Genomic DNA, 16,492 nt, shown 5'->3' with positions numbered 1-16,492 from the left:
GCAAATTTTCTGCCACATACAGTCATTCAAGTTTATCACGGTGATTTCTGTAGTTAAATGACACCTCATCTGAATTTTAAAGCATGCTTAATTTAGCTCTATGAAAATTAGTAATGAGTCTGAACTAAAATCTCAGCTCTAAACACACTTGTGAACTTTTGAGGGTTTATATAGAAACTTTGTGGATTGGCTCTATATGTGTGTGTGTTGTGCAGGAGCAACATTTAGCATTAAAAGTGCTGACTTGCCATTGTAATGCCAGGAGGTTTCCACTCAGACATCTTTTCCCTGACCACTGTTAATCTCCAGTCTCATGGGTTTTAATTATCTGCTCTGTTGATGGTCTCTGGGCCATTTAATGCACACAGTTATTGCTCTTTTTCATGCATTAGCTATTGGTAACCTCTAACATGGGTTAGAGACATATTATGGTGACAAAGTGAATATCTTTGGTACAAAAGAAAATTATATTAAAAATAAACTGATAATGATAGATAATCTGTAGCTATTTTTAAACTAATTACAAGGAGAGGATCATAACCTTTAATGTATCTGGTTGTGAGGGTTTCAGATTAGAAGAACAATTGAAATCTGTGTGTTTTAGGTCCAGTATATGTGCACCCTTAGAGGCATTCAGTGTTATTACACCTCATGCAGTGGAAAGATAATCATATTTCCATCTGAAGAATTCAATTTAGCTTAAGTTGATTTTTTACTTAGATAAGTAAAAAATGAAATAGGACAATTCTATTTCACAATAAGAGTGTCTGTCTGTCTACACACAGACTTGCACCAAATTAACAAAGAGAGTAAATTAAAACAGTTTTAGTTATTTCAGTGCAAGACCATAGCCTGGTTATTGATGAATTCAGTGCATTGTGCTCAAGTAAATAGAATTTCCATTTTTATGATTGCAGTTCACCTTTAAGGACTTATTTGTACAAACATGACTGAGTGTTGTGCTTACAGCATGGAGGATTCCACTTGGGTTTAAGCCCTACACCAGCCTTGCAGAAAATTGTCTACACAGCAAAGAAAAACCTGTTTACACAACAAAGGAAAAACAATGGCTGGCCCATTCCAGGTGATTTGGGCTCCCAGGGCTTGGACTTCAGAGCTCTTTCATTGCTGTGTAGACTTCTGGGTCAGGCTGGAGACCAGGCTCTGGGACCCTTCCATCTCACAGGGTCCTAGAGGCTGGGCTCCAGCCCAAGCCAAGACATCTACACAGCAGTGAAACAGCCCTACAGCCTGAGTCCCGCGAACCCAAGTCGGCTGGCACAGCTCAGCCGCAGGTTTCTTGTTGCTGTGTAGACATACCCTCAGGTAACAGTAGCAGCAGCAATAGAATGTGAACTATATTATTCATTCAATTCAACGAGGTGTTAATTTCAAGGACTGTTTTTAAATGATAGCTTTATAAGCCAAGAAGGAAACATGCAGCTGAACTAAAACAAACTTTTAAATCCTTTTGTGCTGTTACAATATACCACACTTGTGTTCTGGCGGCAAATCTTCAACAGACTGTTTATGAAAATATAATATAATATAGGGCCTCCTCTTTCAAGCATTAAACTGTAATTACTTTAGCCTAGATCCACAAAGGACCTAGGTGCCTAAATCCCCAGATTTAGGCACTATTATGATCCACAGAATCCCTGCTCAGTTGTTACCTAACCCTGTGGGCACCTGAACTCACTTGGTGCCTATATTTTTCCTGTAGAAGTTCCCTAAACCTCTGCTTCTGGGCATGTGCACTGTTGCCCAGGCAGGCATCTGAATGCCTATCTTCTGCCTAAGCCTCAAACCAGGTGAAGATCGGCTTTCCCTCACCTGTCTGTCCTCCAGGGCCTGATCCTGTAGGCGTGCTCAGATGACACTATATTGACGTGATATTTTAAGATCCCGAAGAAAAGAAAACACTGACCAATGGCTGCATCAGCATTTCAACTCAAAAACCAATGTTAAATGTTTTCATTTTTGAAAATATATTAATTATGATGGGGGCTTATGAAAAGGTCTCCCAGAGTGTATTTTAATATAAAAAATATACCAGTAAATCCACATAAAATGGCTACAGGGCGGAGTAGAGAGCAGGACCAGCAAGTGATACTTAATTCAATTTTTGCCAAAACATAGTGCTGTATTTCTAAGCATCTTCTGCATTTTTGGGGGTGGAGGTAGAAATTTTACAATTTTGACAAAAATATTTTAAAAATACTTTGCAGTTCACCTTTAACTATTGCATGTCCCAGCAGGTAATTGTGGGAAGTGAGTACATTTTATAGTGTAACCTTTGGAAATTCAGCTTTTCAAAGCTTGTGGTAGATGGTTTATGACTTGTTGATTTCTATAGTTTTTGGGGTAAAAACCAGTTTTCAGATTTCTGTTTATGCAGAATGATGGTCTGGTGAAAAAAGCACAGGATTAGAAGTCAGGATGTTTGCAGTCTATTCATGGCTCTGTCACAGACTAGCTGTGAGGCCTTGGACAAGTCATTTAACTTCTTTTCTCATCTGTAAAATGAGGATACTAATACGTAATTCCAAGGGGTTTTGTGACGCACAGTTCATTGTTTGTAAAGTGCTTTGAGGTCTTCAGATAATCGGTGTTGGTATTTATTATTATACAATGTGTATATGTTAAAATAGGATTAGTCAATCCTTTCATGATCTTTCCCATTTTCAGGCTGAACCAATGAGGACAGATAAAACCTCTGCATTTTACAGTCTTCCCCAGCTCCGCGGGGGATCAGACACTCTTGACGGTCTGTCTGTTTGGCCCCCAAAATATTGTTAATTGCAAATTTGCCTGCACTGTGGGTGTTCCCAATTACTTTCATTCAGGAACACAACAAGCGTGTAATGGGAAATTCTCGTGTGGGAAATCTATTAGTTTAGCCAATCCTGCCATCTTTTAGTATGCTGGCACCATTGTCTAGTGCAATAAATACAGCCTCAGAGACATGGCAGAAAGCCACACTCTAAGCTGATATTGCAGGCAGTATACAAATAATCTCATAAGGGTCCATATCACATTGCTATGTGATTTTGTTCATCTTTATGTGGTTCGTTTCATTGAATTCTGCCATATTTAGAGGTAGTAACACAAAGCCATGATCTATTTGAAATGTGGTTCTACACAGAAAAGTGGCTGTGAAAATTCATTTTGGGGTTTATTATGCCCAAGTGATTCCAACTCGTATTTGTTCAGTTTTCAGATATATTCTAAACCACCAGCTCTGCAAAATTCAGCTTCAGTTTTGAAAGTTAAGCTGGGTACTTTCCTTCTCAAGCACTAGCACCAGTAATAAAGAACTGCAGGCCAAATTCATGTCCTTTGTTGCACCTATGCAACTTCATTGTTATCAATCTGTACCTCAGTGATCCTCACTAAGGTTAGTGATATTGCACAAATGTTACTGAGACTGAGAACATAATTTGGCCAGCAGTAGTACTGCTGTGTTGGTGATTATGTGTAAGAAGGAAATGACTCGGCTTGACTATACAAGCCCAGTGTGATTTTCAGTGCTGGCAGTTAGTAAGGAACGTGTGTTTATTTGGAAACTGAGTGGGTTTTTTATACTATTAGTGAGAAACAATGATGTTTTTACTGTTGCTGCTCAGAGAAGAATTACTTTTTAAATCAAAGTATTTCATGTGATTATTTTTTTTTCTGAATGAAAAGCATTTGAAAGGATTCTTGGTATGTTTGTCACTAATCTCTACGTTTAACAATGGAGATCAAATATGCTGCTGCCAAAATGGGATCTGACTGATTCATGTCTTCTGTAATAAATTGTTCCTCCACACTTCAACATCAGTGATTTGTGTAGCTGAGTGGAGGCCTGGTTAGCTGACCAGTTACAAATAACATGTTTTGTGTCCACATGGCAGCTTTTCTGCCATCACACACATGTATATATAGGTCCACCTGCTATGTTGTCTAGTAGTATTTTGGGGAGAGGGATCTGTGATGTTCTGGGCAGCTATTCTCTAGTACCTTAGGCCTGGTCTACACTACAAAGTTAGGTCGATGCATGGCGGTTTACGTCAACCTAGTCGTGCATGTTTCCACACTTAAATTGATCTCCTACTGCTGTAAGCACCCTATTACACCGATGTACTAACACCACTTCCCCAAGTGATATAGAGCCACAGTCAATATACTTAGGTCCATGCAGTGCATGTGTATACACTACGTTACTTATGTCGACCCTAATTGTCCTCCAGAAGCTATTCCACAATGCCACCCTCTGACCACTCTGGTCGGTCACCATTGTGAACTCTGCTGCCCAGGGGCCACAGAGACCAGAAACCTCTCCTCCCCTTTAAACCCTACATGTTTTTGAAATTCCTTTTCCTGAGTGCCCAGCTTGGTGAGCACACTTACAGTTTTCAATTTTTGAGCGCAACTGCCCAGCTGACCATGCCAGCTATACACTCCAGACATGTTGCTGCCTGGAACAGACAGGAGATACTGGATCTCCTGGGCCTGTGGGGAGAAGAGACTGTGCTGGCACAGCTATGGTCCAGCCATAAAAACATTGATATCAACCAGCAGATTACTCATAGGATGTGGGAGAAGGAGTATGGCAGGCACCAGCAGTAGTGCTGTGTGAAAGCCAAATTGCTGTGGCAGGAATATCAGAAGGTCAGAGAGGCCAACAATTAATCTGGTGCTGAGCTGTAGAGCTGCTGCCTTTACAAAGAGATGCATGCCGTACTTGGCAGAGACCCCCCCACACACACACACACAGCATCGCAGCTACCTCTGAGGAGCCTGAGTCAAAGGCCTTTGCTGTGAATGGCAAGCAGGAGGTAGTGGATGAGGAGTAATATGGGAAACAAGATAGCGGAATCCAGCTGCACAGCAAGCCAGGACTTGTTTTTGACTCCACCGCAGTCCAGCCAGTCCTGCCAGTCAAGCGCAGGCGAGCCTGGTGCAGGGGAAGGAATCTCAGGTAAGTGTGTAGATAAATTTTCAATTAGAGGGATGGCACCCCCAAAGTTAGCAGGACATATTTTTTGACTTTTCATTAATTTACTTGTGCTGGAAGGAGGTAGTTGTACTACCAAGAGAGGTAGAGTTGCTATCTACTTTTTGTTCCCCTCTAGAGGGGGGCATGCAGAGCAGATTTTTTTATGTGCATAGAGGTGTCCTTTGAATCTTGCTGAGAGATTTTCATGAAATTTTCATGGAGGTACTCTGCAATTGTCGTCTGAAGGTTTCTAGGGACGGCTGCCTTCTTTCTTCCTCCACACCACTCAGCTATAATTTTAGGAGGCACCATTGCAGTACACAGGCTAGCAGCACAAGGGTCTGGGCGTCTTCGGGATGCTAGCAGCAACTATGTTCTCTCTGCCTTTGAGACACTCAGGAGTGAGGTACCAACTAAAGCATCACAGCCTATGAAAAATGGTGTCAATATTCAGTGCTGTTGCCCTGCGTTACTAGAATCATGCAGCTGAGCAATTTACTCTTCATTTTCCCCAACTCCCAGAGAGCCATACTCACCATGGCTGGTGGTGTGTTGGGCACTGTGCACAAGCAATCCCAAGTATAGTGAGAATGTAGGAGAGTGAGTTCAGCATCTTGTTTCACTTTCAGTAGCAAATATGTTTCATCTTCAGCTGCAGCCATTGCTACCTTCAGGGTCTCCTTCTGCACGCCTGAGCCAGATAAGGAGAAAGAAGAGGATTCAGGATCACATGTTCAATGAAATCCTGCAAGCCAGTGCTGCATATTGGACTGTAAGCACAGGGCCTGGAAGACGAACATTGTGAAAGAGAAGGAAGAGGAGTGAAAGGAGAAAGGTCCAGGAACCTCAGCAGGAAAAGGAGGGAGGTGCACCAGGGCATAATGGGGCTTCCCAGGCAGCAAACACAGATGCTGCAGACTCTGATGGACCTGCAGGTTCAATGATCTCAGGCTCGCCTCCCTCTGCAGTCCATAGAGAACTCAATATATCGATCTCCCTATACGTGCCTCACAATCCGTGCGGCATGAGGTCCTGCTGCACTACCAAGCCATGGAAGGCATATGTGGCTGAAATGGACATGAATGTTTTCCCTTTCATAGGTTCAATTCTCTTAATTTATTAAGTTTTTAATGTATTTGTTTTAAAATTGCACAGAGTTTTTTGTTTGGAACACAATTCATCTGTGCCACTCCCCCACACGACCTGTTCTGTCCTTCCGATATATTTTGTATCCCGGAACGATTGTGTCTCATTGATTGTCCTCACTACACCAGGTTTCCATAGTCGACCTGTGGAACTCTTTGTCTGAGGAGGTTGTGAAGGCTAGGACTATAACAGGGTTTAAAAGAGAACTAGATAAATTCATGGAGGTTAAATCCATTAATGGGTATTAGCCAGGATCGGTAAAGAATGGTGTCCCTAGCCTCTGTTTGTCAGAGGGTGGAGATGGATGGCAGGAGAGTGATCACTTGATCATTACCTGTTAGGTTTACTTCCTCTGGAGCACCTGGCATTGACCACTGTCGGCAAGACCCTGGTGCATGGCGCAGAACAGAATCTCAGTTTTGAGCTTTGTAATTTAGTGCTTTAGTGGAGGAGATTGAGGGTAATTGTATTTCAATCTTAAAATTACTAATTTTGGTCCAGCACTGTATGAACAGGCATGGCTGGAGAAAAATTTATTTCTGTGTTGGATGCACTGTAGCACGGAAATAGTGAGAGCGCATTTCTGCACTCACTAAGCACAATAGCCAAAGCAGCATGCATGCACCAGGAGCCACATCTGTTACCCCCATCGATACAGCCAGCTACGCTCCCAGTAATGCACGGTAATAGTGACCTTGCACATTACCTTAATCAGCCACCTTCCTGTACTGTTACCAGACAGCTTTGGTAACGTCATCTTCTCTCCTTCATTGGCTGGTCCAGTTCAGATTCTGTAGCTATTCTCAAAAGTCACCTGTGCTGTGGCTGTGAGATCCCACATTCAGCATCTTGAAATGGGAAAGTAGTTGTCTGTCAGTTGCCAGAGACTGTTTGAGTTCTTCACCTGATGGTATTGTGTCGTCATTTTTTCTCTCTCTTCACTGGATGCTGCTATCCACAAGGTAATAAGAGACTCACTGACACACTTTCTGATTAATTTGCTAAATTCAAAACAGCTTGGATACCTAACTTGTGCCAGACAACAGCAAGTAAAGCCTTGCACTGTTCCTCAGACCCAAAGTACTTCCTTACCTTTGTCATAGTAGAGAGTATGATCTGTTATCAATGTTATGAAAGCAAAGGAAGATAGTCGTTTTGTGGTTTGTGGCTTCCGGGTGATGTACCCAGAGTAGCCCTCTATGGTAGTTTATACACAGGGGCAGAATCTCCAGAAGGCAAGTATATATAGTGGCACCCTCCGAGTGCACTGATTTATGGAAGAAGGAAGGACTAGCTGTACTGGTTATAGTGGTATGGTTCACAGTTTCTGATCTACATAACAAAATTAGTTGCAAGACCCAAGCTATGTGCCTAACTGGTCGGTAGGAGGATTGTTGTGTTTTGACTTTCCTACTTTTTTGTTCCTCAACTTTCTTAAAGTGAGAGAAATAGAAGGATTAAGGTATGTGCTTTGTGCTCCTAGGCTGAAGGATGCAAAACAGCAATGATGGGAATGAGATCTAGTATATCTTACCATGTATGGTTCCAGTGAAATCATACAGATATTTTTTCATTATCAACTGATTATGTGTAAGCTTGAAATATTCTTTTCTTTAAAATAGATGCAGAGTTCTTCCATTTCAGATTCTGATTTATAAGGTTTTTAAATTGTTCATACACACTGGTGTAAATAGTTCAGGCCTGACTTCTTCCCCTGAAATTACTTTGACATCATTACATTTTAACTGGGACTTGGAAAGACTGCAAAGTTAAATTGAACAAAATTACCTATCATTATAAGCAGCTATATTATTTTTCTTGAGGCTTGAGATCAAGGGAGCTGTAAACATGTCTGAAATTATCCTCCTACCTGGAAATTAAAGTAGAGCTTAGATATGCTCTTGTTCAATCAGAGCTATTGGATGTGAAGCAGAAAGTAATTTGTTTATGTTATACAGGAGATCACACTAGATTCTCACAATGGTCCCTTCTGGCCTTAAAATCTATGAATCTTGTATACCTAAATATAAATACTGTAAGGTAGAAAATAAATAGTCTTGTTTTATCTTCACAATCTTTGGAAATTGGGTGTGATAATTGGGAATTATAAGAAAAAATGTGGCACTCCAGTGAGAGAAATGATTTCTTCAGCAGTTTGCCAAGGGCTTTTGTTGCCAAAATAGTAATGAGACTCAAAGTACAAAGGAGGCTGATTTTAAATTCCTTTAGGGAACTGTCCTGAAAAGTGTGTAACAATCTGTTTCAGACAAGCAAATAAACTTTAGATACTTCCAAACATGCACATGTAATTACATAGCACTCTCTCTATCTAGGACTATCAAATTCTATTGTAAGAGGAAGTGAGTTTTGGCTGCATCTTTATACTAATGGGTAATATATGATGTCGATTAGGTCCAGAACAGTTTGGCAGTTTTCAGAAAAGATCAGCAGCATACCACTTTAGTAGTCAAACCAGACATCAGAGATATATCTAGTAAATTTTGCATCTAGACTATTGGAATATTGGCTAATTGATTATGGTTAAATCTAAGTGGATTAAATTTCTGTTGGACAAGAAAACATTTTCTGCGCTCTTTCCCCTCACCCTCTGGTTTGCAGCATGGAAATTAAGGTATAGATCATTACAAATTAGAAACACTAATTATCCACATTATACAGTAAAATTGTAAAATGAAATGGAAAAGTCTCCATTAATATTTTCTACAGCAATCATAGAATTACTAACATACCTAGAAGCTAAGGAGTGCTTAATAAAAGCTCTGGAAATAGCTTTCTTTCAGCATCCAAGCAACAGGATCCCTGTTTTATTGAGTACTGTACTCATTATAACTTTGATATTGTCCTAAATTTTCTTCTGATCAAATAAAACATTCAGTCGCCAGTACATAGCACACGCAGCTAGGCTGTGAAGTGAGGAGTTCCTTTGGGGCTAAAGGAAAAGTATCCTTCACTGCCTCAAGCTGTAGCTTAGCAACAGAGCTGCTCCACATTCCTTGAACTAAGCTTAGAGCTAGAGTAGCTTCCACGGTACCTATGCCTCCCCTAGACAGAGAGAATGTCCAGTGGATCTGTTGGTACACTCACAGTGGTGCTCATCTTCTTCATGCAGGAGGTTCCCAGAGAACTGGACTTTTAAGGTTTACATGTCCCCTGTGTGAGTTCCCAAGATCTTGCTCATCCTATGCAATTGATTTGTACAGTTTCCACATCAGGCAGGGACCTTTGGAAGAGAGGCAGAATGTACCACATAGTAGAAAAAATTCTTGGAAAAAACATTATGAAACACTAAGAAAAATGCAGTTGTAGTCCCTAAATTATTTTGTGAAGGGTAAGAATAGTAGTCTGAATTACATCCCTGTTTACCATGTAAACATAATTATCTCTTCGGGAATAGCTACAAAAGAATGAAATCTTAGGATGTGAGAGGAGGGTAATGTGTCATTGAAAATCTTTCTCTTCGATGTACTTTCTGCTTCTCTCTTTAGTCATTCTTGTTAATAATGATATTTGCATAAAAATAGAATATTTCCTTAGGGTCTTGCTGTTTATTCCCTCCAGAAATCCTAACCCCTCATCGGATGCGTATCAGTCACATTCCAAGCAACTAATTTTGATGTCACTAATAAATTTGTGACTTCAGATGCAACTTAACTTATGCCAGTTTATACCAACATACCTTATGCTGTCCGAGGTGGACAGCAGTGTCGGCAGGAGTGTGGTAGCCCATAAAAGCACTTACATGCACTCTCCAGCAGAGGCCAGGTGGACATCCAGTCAGAAATTTAGCTTTAAAGACTCAGTGTCATTTTGTGTTTTGCCAAAAGTATGGGACAGATAATGTGTAACCTGGATGGACAAGTTTGCTGCCACCTTCCACTGGTTTGATTTAGTCCATGTCCTGTCTCTGATAATGTCCCGTACCCAGTGCTTCAGAGGAAGGTTTGAAAAAATGGATGAACAAAATTTAATGGACAGTTATAGAATTAAACAGCTCATAGGGGAGAAGTCTTCCTAACCCCATTAGTTAGAGCCTGGCTTACATTGTGAAGCTTAAGAGTTTCTACCATTTGTGTTTTTAAAAAGACAAAACCACTAACTAATAAAAACAGAGGCACTGAAAAGAGAGAGACAAAAAAGCCTTCTAACTCACTGTTTCTACCACTGAAATAAACTGAGTTATAGTGGGTGCTGTGCCTTCTTAGATGCCCTGGGTCCAAACATTAGGATCCATGAGGGAAGATCCACACAGCTCCATTGGATGCTGCTATATAAAGAGCTCTGAGCATGTATGTTGTGATGGGTTGGGTCACAGAGACTCCCTTAGGGCTGCCACCTGATGTGCTGAGATTACCCCTGAGCCTGTTTTCCCTGCCAGCTTGGGACTTCAGTACCCTATCTTGTTGAGCTAGCCTGCTGCAAACAGACCCAGGTCTGAATCACTCCCCCCAAAAGCTGCAGACTTAACTGGAAACAGCTTAAGAAGTGCTACTGTCTCTAACACTCAGACACCCAGCTCCCAGTGGTATCCAAACCACAAATAAATCCGTTTTACTCTGTATAAAGCTTATACAGAGTAAACTCAAAAATTGTCTGCCCTCTGAAACACTGAAAGAGAGATATGTATAGCTGTTTGCTCCCCCAGGAAATAATTAATTGCTCTGGGTTAATTTATAAGCAAACGTGATTTTATTAAATATAAAAAGTAGGATTTAAGTGGTTCCAAGTAATAACAGACAGAACAAAGTAACTTACCAAGCAAAATAAAATAAAACACACAAGTCTAAGCCTAATACAGTTGGAAACTGAATACAGATGAAATCTCAACCACAGAGATGTTCCAATAAGCTTCTTTCACAGACTGGACTCCTTCCTAGTCTGGGCCCAATCCTTTTCCCTGGTCCAGTTCTTGTTAGCTCCAGCTCATGTGGTAACTAGGGGATTTCTCATGACTGGAACCTCCTTTGTTCTGTACCACCCCCTTATATAGCTTTTGCACAAGGCGGGAATCTTTTGTCTCTCTGTATCCCCACCTTTCCTCCTAAATCAGGGGTCTCAAACACGCGGGCCGCATGCAGCCCATGCAGTTACAGCTGTTTGGCGGCAATTCGCGCTTTCCAGGAGGGAGGGGAGAGGAGGAGGCGGGGCAGGAGTGGGGATTTGGGGAAGGGATTGGAATAGGGGCAGGGAGGGGGCGGAGTTAGGGTGGGGACTTTGGGGAAGGGGTTGGAATGCGGGCGGGGAAGGGGTGGGAAGAGGTGGGGCAAGGGTGGGGCCTCATGGAAGGGATGGAGTAGGGGAGGGGGCTTTTGTACCTTTATATGAAAAAGTGTTGGTGATGCGGCCCTCAGGCCAATGTACTAGTCCTCATGTGGCCCTCGTGGTGATTTTGAGTTCGAGACCCCTGTTATAAATGGAGAAGCACCAGGTTTAAGATGGATTCCAGTACTAGGTGACATGGTCACATGTCCTGTGAGACCCCAAGCCTTCATTTTTCCTGGCCTGACTCACAGGAAGGCTTGCAAGTAAACGGAGCCATTTACAACCAGCTGTCCTACTTGATGGGAGCCATCAAGATTCCAAACCTCCATTAATGGCCCACACTTTGCATAATTACAATAGGCCCTCAGAGTTATATTTCATATTTCTAGTTTCAAATACAAGAATGATACATTTATACAAATAGGATGACCACACTCAGTGGATTATAAGCTTTGTAATGATACCTTACAAGAGACCTTTTTCATGAAGCATATTCCGGTTACATTATGTTCACACTCATTAGCATATTTTCATAAAATCCAATAGAGTGCAACATCACATAGGTCAAGTGCATGTTCAGGAGAGGGATCCATATAGATAGTATTAGCATTCATGTATTAATAATGCAGAAATACCAGCATTTAAAAAAAAACATCCTAGGTTAAGTCTGAAAAGAAGATACTAAAGGATTTCCTTGGGGCAGGGAAAGGGCATTTCCTATGCAAATCCAGATAAATTTTACATGATATAAATATGAATATCTTAATTCTCCAAGCCTCAAAATAGGGCAGTTCAGCTAAACCTCTAGAATCTGTAGAGGCTCCCTTCCTCTCCTAGCAAATTTCTCCTCCATCCTTTCAGGTGCCCTCCCCTTTACCTGCAGTTGTCTTCTGCAAAGAGAGAGTCAGTAGCCTACAAATTGTCCTATCCCTTCCTCCTTACTGAATGGAAGCAGCAGCAGCAGCAGACCCGTTGCCCCTGTGACGTATTAAGGAGGCATCTCCTGTCTTTTCTCCATTGAGGGTCCCCCAGTTGTCTCCTGCAAGTTGGGAGGGTTCACCTGAAGAAATGGAGGAAAATAAACTTGTTCCAAAAGGGTCTTATAAATGTATTTACCTGTGAAAGTGCACTTCAGATCTTCTGCCAAACACTTTGGAAACGTTTCAAAGTGTTTTTACCAGGTTTGTAGATTGATGATGGAGTGAATGCTAAATGAGGTTTTCAAATATCCCTCGATCAGCAACGTCTTTCAACCTAAAAACAAAGTCATGCTGCCATTTCCATTCCTGTGTTATAGCTTGTTTTCAAGTAGTACCAATATTTGTCATTGCCCAGAGTTTCCTCAACCTGAAACAATGCTAATTTATATGTTCCTCTCTCCAGGCAGTGTCAGGAAATAAATCAATGGGGTCCACAGCTCCTCCATCTGATAAATGATCAGTACAAATGAGTGTGCTTTGACCCCTCTCCTGCACATGCACTTGACATACAAGCTCAGAGCTCTTTACATAGCAGCATCCAGTGTGGTTGTGTGGATGCTCCCTCATGTATCCAAACGTTTGGACCCAGGGCATCTAAAGCACACATCTAAAATAGCAATAGTCCAGAGCAACCCAGATATAGTTACCCAAAGTCTGAGATGGTGTTGAGTGGTCAGCAGCAGGTTTGTGGGGGCCAGCCTTCCTCCTAGCCACTAGGGAGTTGGATGTCATCCTCTTACCTCATAGAAAACCTCTTCAGACTTCTCCAAATTACACACACTGACTGATCTTTTTATAGGTTGCTCAAAACAAAGCTAATAACTCAGAGTAACCCTTTGCAGACTAATAGTTTTCCTAACATCAGCAAAAACTCATAATCAGGAACACACAAATCCAAGGTCAGCTATCCACACTTTCGCCCATTCTCATGAATCTTCCAATTTTATTTTCCATCCTTATCAGCAGAACTGCAGCTGCAGCTATTTCCTGTGCTTATACAAAGCTCAAGTTATTTCTAACAATGTAGTGTTCTCACTTCCAGTTAATGGTGACTGAATGCACAAAATGGCTGTGGTATTGTCAAATCAATTTATTTTAGAACAATGCCTTACAGATATACAACTGGGTTTTAAATATACAACAGAAGGAGAATTGTATTAAAAAGAGAGAAATGCATATGAAACAGTATGTTTTGGCTGGAAAATTAGAACCAGAAAATTGCACAGTTTGTTGCTTCTATAGTCTGAGCTCATTTCACAGACCTGGGGCTTCTTTATACCTCCATTGCACAAGCTGCCTGTGTGCCATCCTCCCTGCGTTGTCTATTTCAGGGATGCCTCATGCCAGGGCCTTTGTGTGCCTCATTTCCCCATCCACCCTGTAACAAAATAGGAGATAACTATATTGTATTTATGACTATTGTGCTTCCCTCTCTGTTTGTTTGTGATGGGTTACTTACTGTGGGTTGAGATCAAAAGGAGGTGTTGGAGAAATCAAGCAGGAAAGACAACATGATGACCTAGGTAAGGAGCATCCCAGCAAACACTCAAACACAGTAGGCAGGTTACTTGCTATAAAGAGGCTGCCTTCCTGGTGCTAGCAAGATTATACAGCTGTTTTCTCCAGGCTGAGACCAGAGGTCAGAAGACACTGGTCAGTTAAAGATTTGCTCCTGCCGAAAGGGTAGGAAAGGGAAGGAAAGGTTGTCAGCAGACCAAGGCGGATACCCAGGCTGATTGAGACGGGGAAAGAGGGTCTGTGGGGATAAAAACTAACTCTCAAACTCAGAAGAGTAGTCTGGAATAGGCTGGACCTACCTGAGATATTTATAGAGAAGTTAAGATCCCTGTAGGACACTGTTGTTTTAACCCATTTGCTATGCATGTGGTGCACGCTTTGGCAAATAAATACTACTTTGTTCTGAAAAAGCTGTTTCTTTGTCATTGCAAACTTATTTTGTCATAGTCTCCTGGAGAAAATGAGTGTACAGTTGCCAAAACCAGTTTGGCCTTTCAGATTAACATGATTTGGAGGGCTGCAAGACAGAGATCCAGTCTGCGTGGTAGGACTGTGTTGTTCAACCCAGAGTGAGGTGTAGGAAGCTACAGCCTGTCACTTGAGGGGTGCACTTAGAAGGGGACAAAAGTGCAGCTCGCTCTCTAACCATGAAACTCCCCATTCATTCCATCCCCCCATACCAGGGGCTCTATACAAACCCATTCTGCCCTCTGCCAGGGAATCTGTGTGCCTCCATTCGTCTCATACATTCACTTTCCCAATTGTTGTCTTCCATTTTTTCTTTCTCTTTCAGGGTGTCAGTATTTTGAATTGTATTGGGAGGATGAATAGAGCTGATATGGAGGCACTGTTATTTTGAAAGGTGTTAATGGCTGCCATCAACTATTTGATCTGTAGATAATTACAGAATACTTGAAGGTTCTTGTCCTGCTGACCAGATGGTAGGGACAACTTGGGTCTCCCATTTCTCCCTTCTAGTTTTTTTTTATTTTCAGCAAAATCAATAGGTTCAGTCCAGTGATGCCTAGAACAGTCCCCGAAGTTTTGGAATTGATTGGCTTTGGTGTTCAAAAGTTCTCATGTTATGTTGAAACGGAGTAATGCCTTCAAGTAGAGGGTAAAGCTGTGCAGCTTTGATCTAAAATGGTACTAGGAAACATTTGAGTTGTTACTGATTCGTTGTAATTTATATTGTGTTGTTTCAATGATGTGCTTATTAACTCTTTTCAAACTAAATTTTCCATGCTACAGATTGATTATTTAAGTTAATTTTTAACCTAATTTGTTCACTTTGTTGGCTTTGCTTTCATGTTCCATTAAAAACTGAGACAAAATCAAGGAAAACTAGGCTTTTATTTCGTCACTTTAGCCTACTCTTCTAAGCTATTGTAGTTGTCTGTTACATATTTTATGGTACTTAAACGAAAATATAGTTTTATTGGAAACAAGGCAAATTGAAGATCAACTTTAAGGGCCAGGTTTAGTACTTTTTATTTAAGGCCCTGAGTTTTGCCAGAGGATGGAGTGCTGAATGACACTCTAATGATGCATCTTGACTCTGGAATGTCTTCCATTTGTCAGTCAACTTGATCAGTAACGTGGACAAATTCAACCCTAACTTAAATCCCATGTAAGCTTTCAGTGGGGTTTCATGAGAAGTGAATGAGGGTGAAATTTGAACAAAAGTTTCTCTGTATTCAATTTACTTTACTAATAATAAAACCGTTCATTAGAATTTTTTATTTTTAAATTAAAAACCTTTAATCTCTGTTTTTCAGGTTTTGTGAATGATTCAGTTACTAAATGCATTGTGGCTTTACGCTTAACTGTGGTAGTAAAAGTCAGCACCTGCATGCCTGTGGGAAGCCACTCAGATGACTTTCTGTGTTTGGGAAAAGGAAAATGTATCTCAAAACCATCTGAGGTAAGGTGAAACATTTAACAAAAACCTTATTTAAAGAGTAAAGATTAAATGGGGTATGACAAATACATAGCTAACATGTTTAGACTAGTATTTCAATACTAATTCCACTGTGTGTGCATGCATGCATGTCTGTATGTTTCAAAAGCTAGTAAAGGTTGCTAAGTAATAACAGTGTACTTGTCTGTCACATCGTTTACAAAACTGAAGATCTGAAAAGCAAAGAAATAATTAATTAAAGATGTGAGGAATCAAACACTGCCCAGATAACAAAAAATTATTCGTATCAAATATAAAGTAATTTTATATTTCATCACAACAAAACCAACTTAACTTTCACCATCAAAGAATACTTTTCTTCACTAGTGATCTCAAAATATAAACACACCCCCTTTTGAAACAAAAGCATTAATTGATACATGTTCACATGAATGATCTCCATAGTGTTGTATTGACAATTTCTTAAATATTTAAGTAAAAGATCAGTAGAATGGGTACACAGCTTCCCTCGAGAACTATAGCTTGTCTTGAGAGTAGAAAGAGGAGGGAAAGCAGAGGCTGCACTGAAGAGAGATGAGTTGTAATAAGCAGTGAACCCAAATCTTCATGTGAACCTGCAGACCTGTACAATCTGGTTTGTGCAGCACACGCAGCTCTGTTGTTTTT

The 16,492-nt window shown here is 40.9% G+C and overlaps 1 protein-coding gene across 2 annotated transcripts in view; it reads left to right on the top strand.

Moving 5' to 3' along the window:
• DNER (delta/notch like EGF repeat containing) overlaps positions 1–16,492 on the top strand; it is a 289,703-nt gene that overhangs the window by 172,832 nt on the left and 100,379 nt on the right. For both annotated transcript variants that reach the window (XM_050964026.1, XM_050964027.1), the window contains exon 5: positions 15,684–15,829. In XM_050964026.1, coding sequence (XP_050819983.1) covers positions 15,684–15,829 — 146 coding nt within the window. The remainder of the gene's footprint in view (positions 1–15,683; positions 15,830–16,492) is intronic.

Source organism: Gopherus flavomarginatus, chromosome 8 (genome assembly GCF_025201925.1).
Source record: "Gopherus flavomarginatus isolate rGopFla2 chromosome 8, rGopFla2.mat.asm, whole genome shotgun sequence".
Taxonomy (NCBI): domain Eukaryota; kingdom Metazoa; phylum Chordata; order Testudines; family Testudinidae; genus Gopherus; species Gopherus flavomarginatus.
This window is presented reverse-complemented; position numbering and strand designations above follow the sequence as displayed.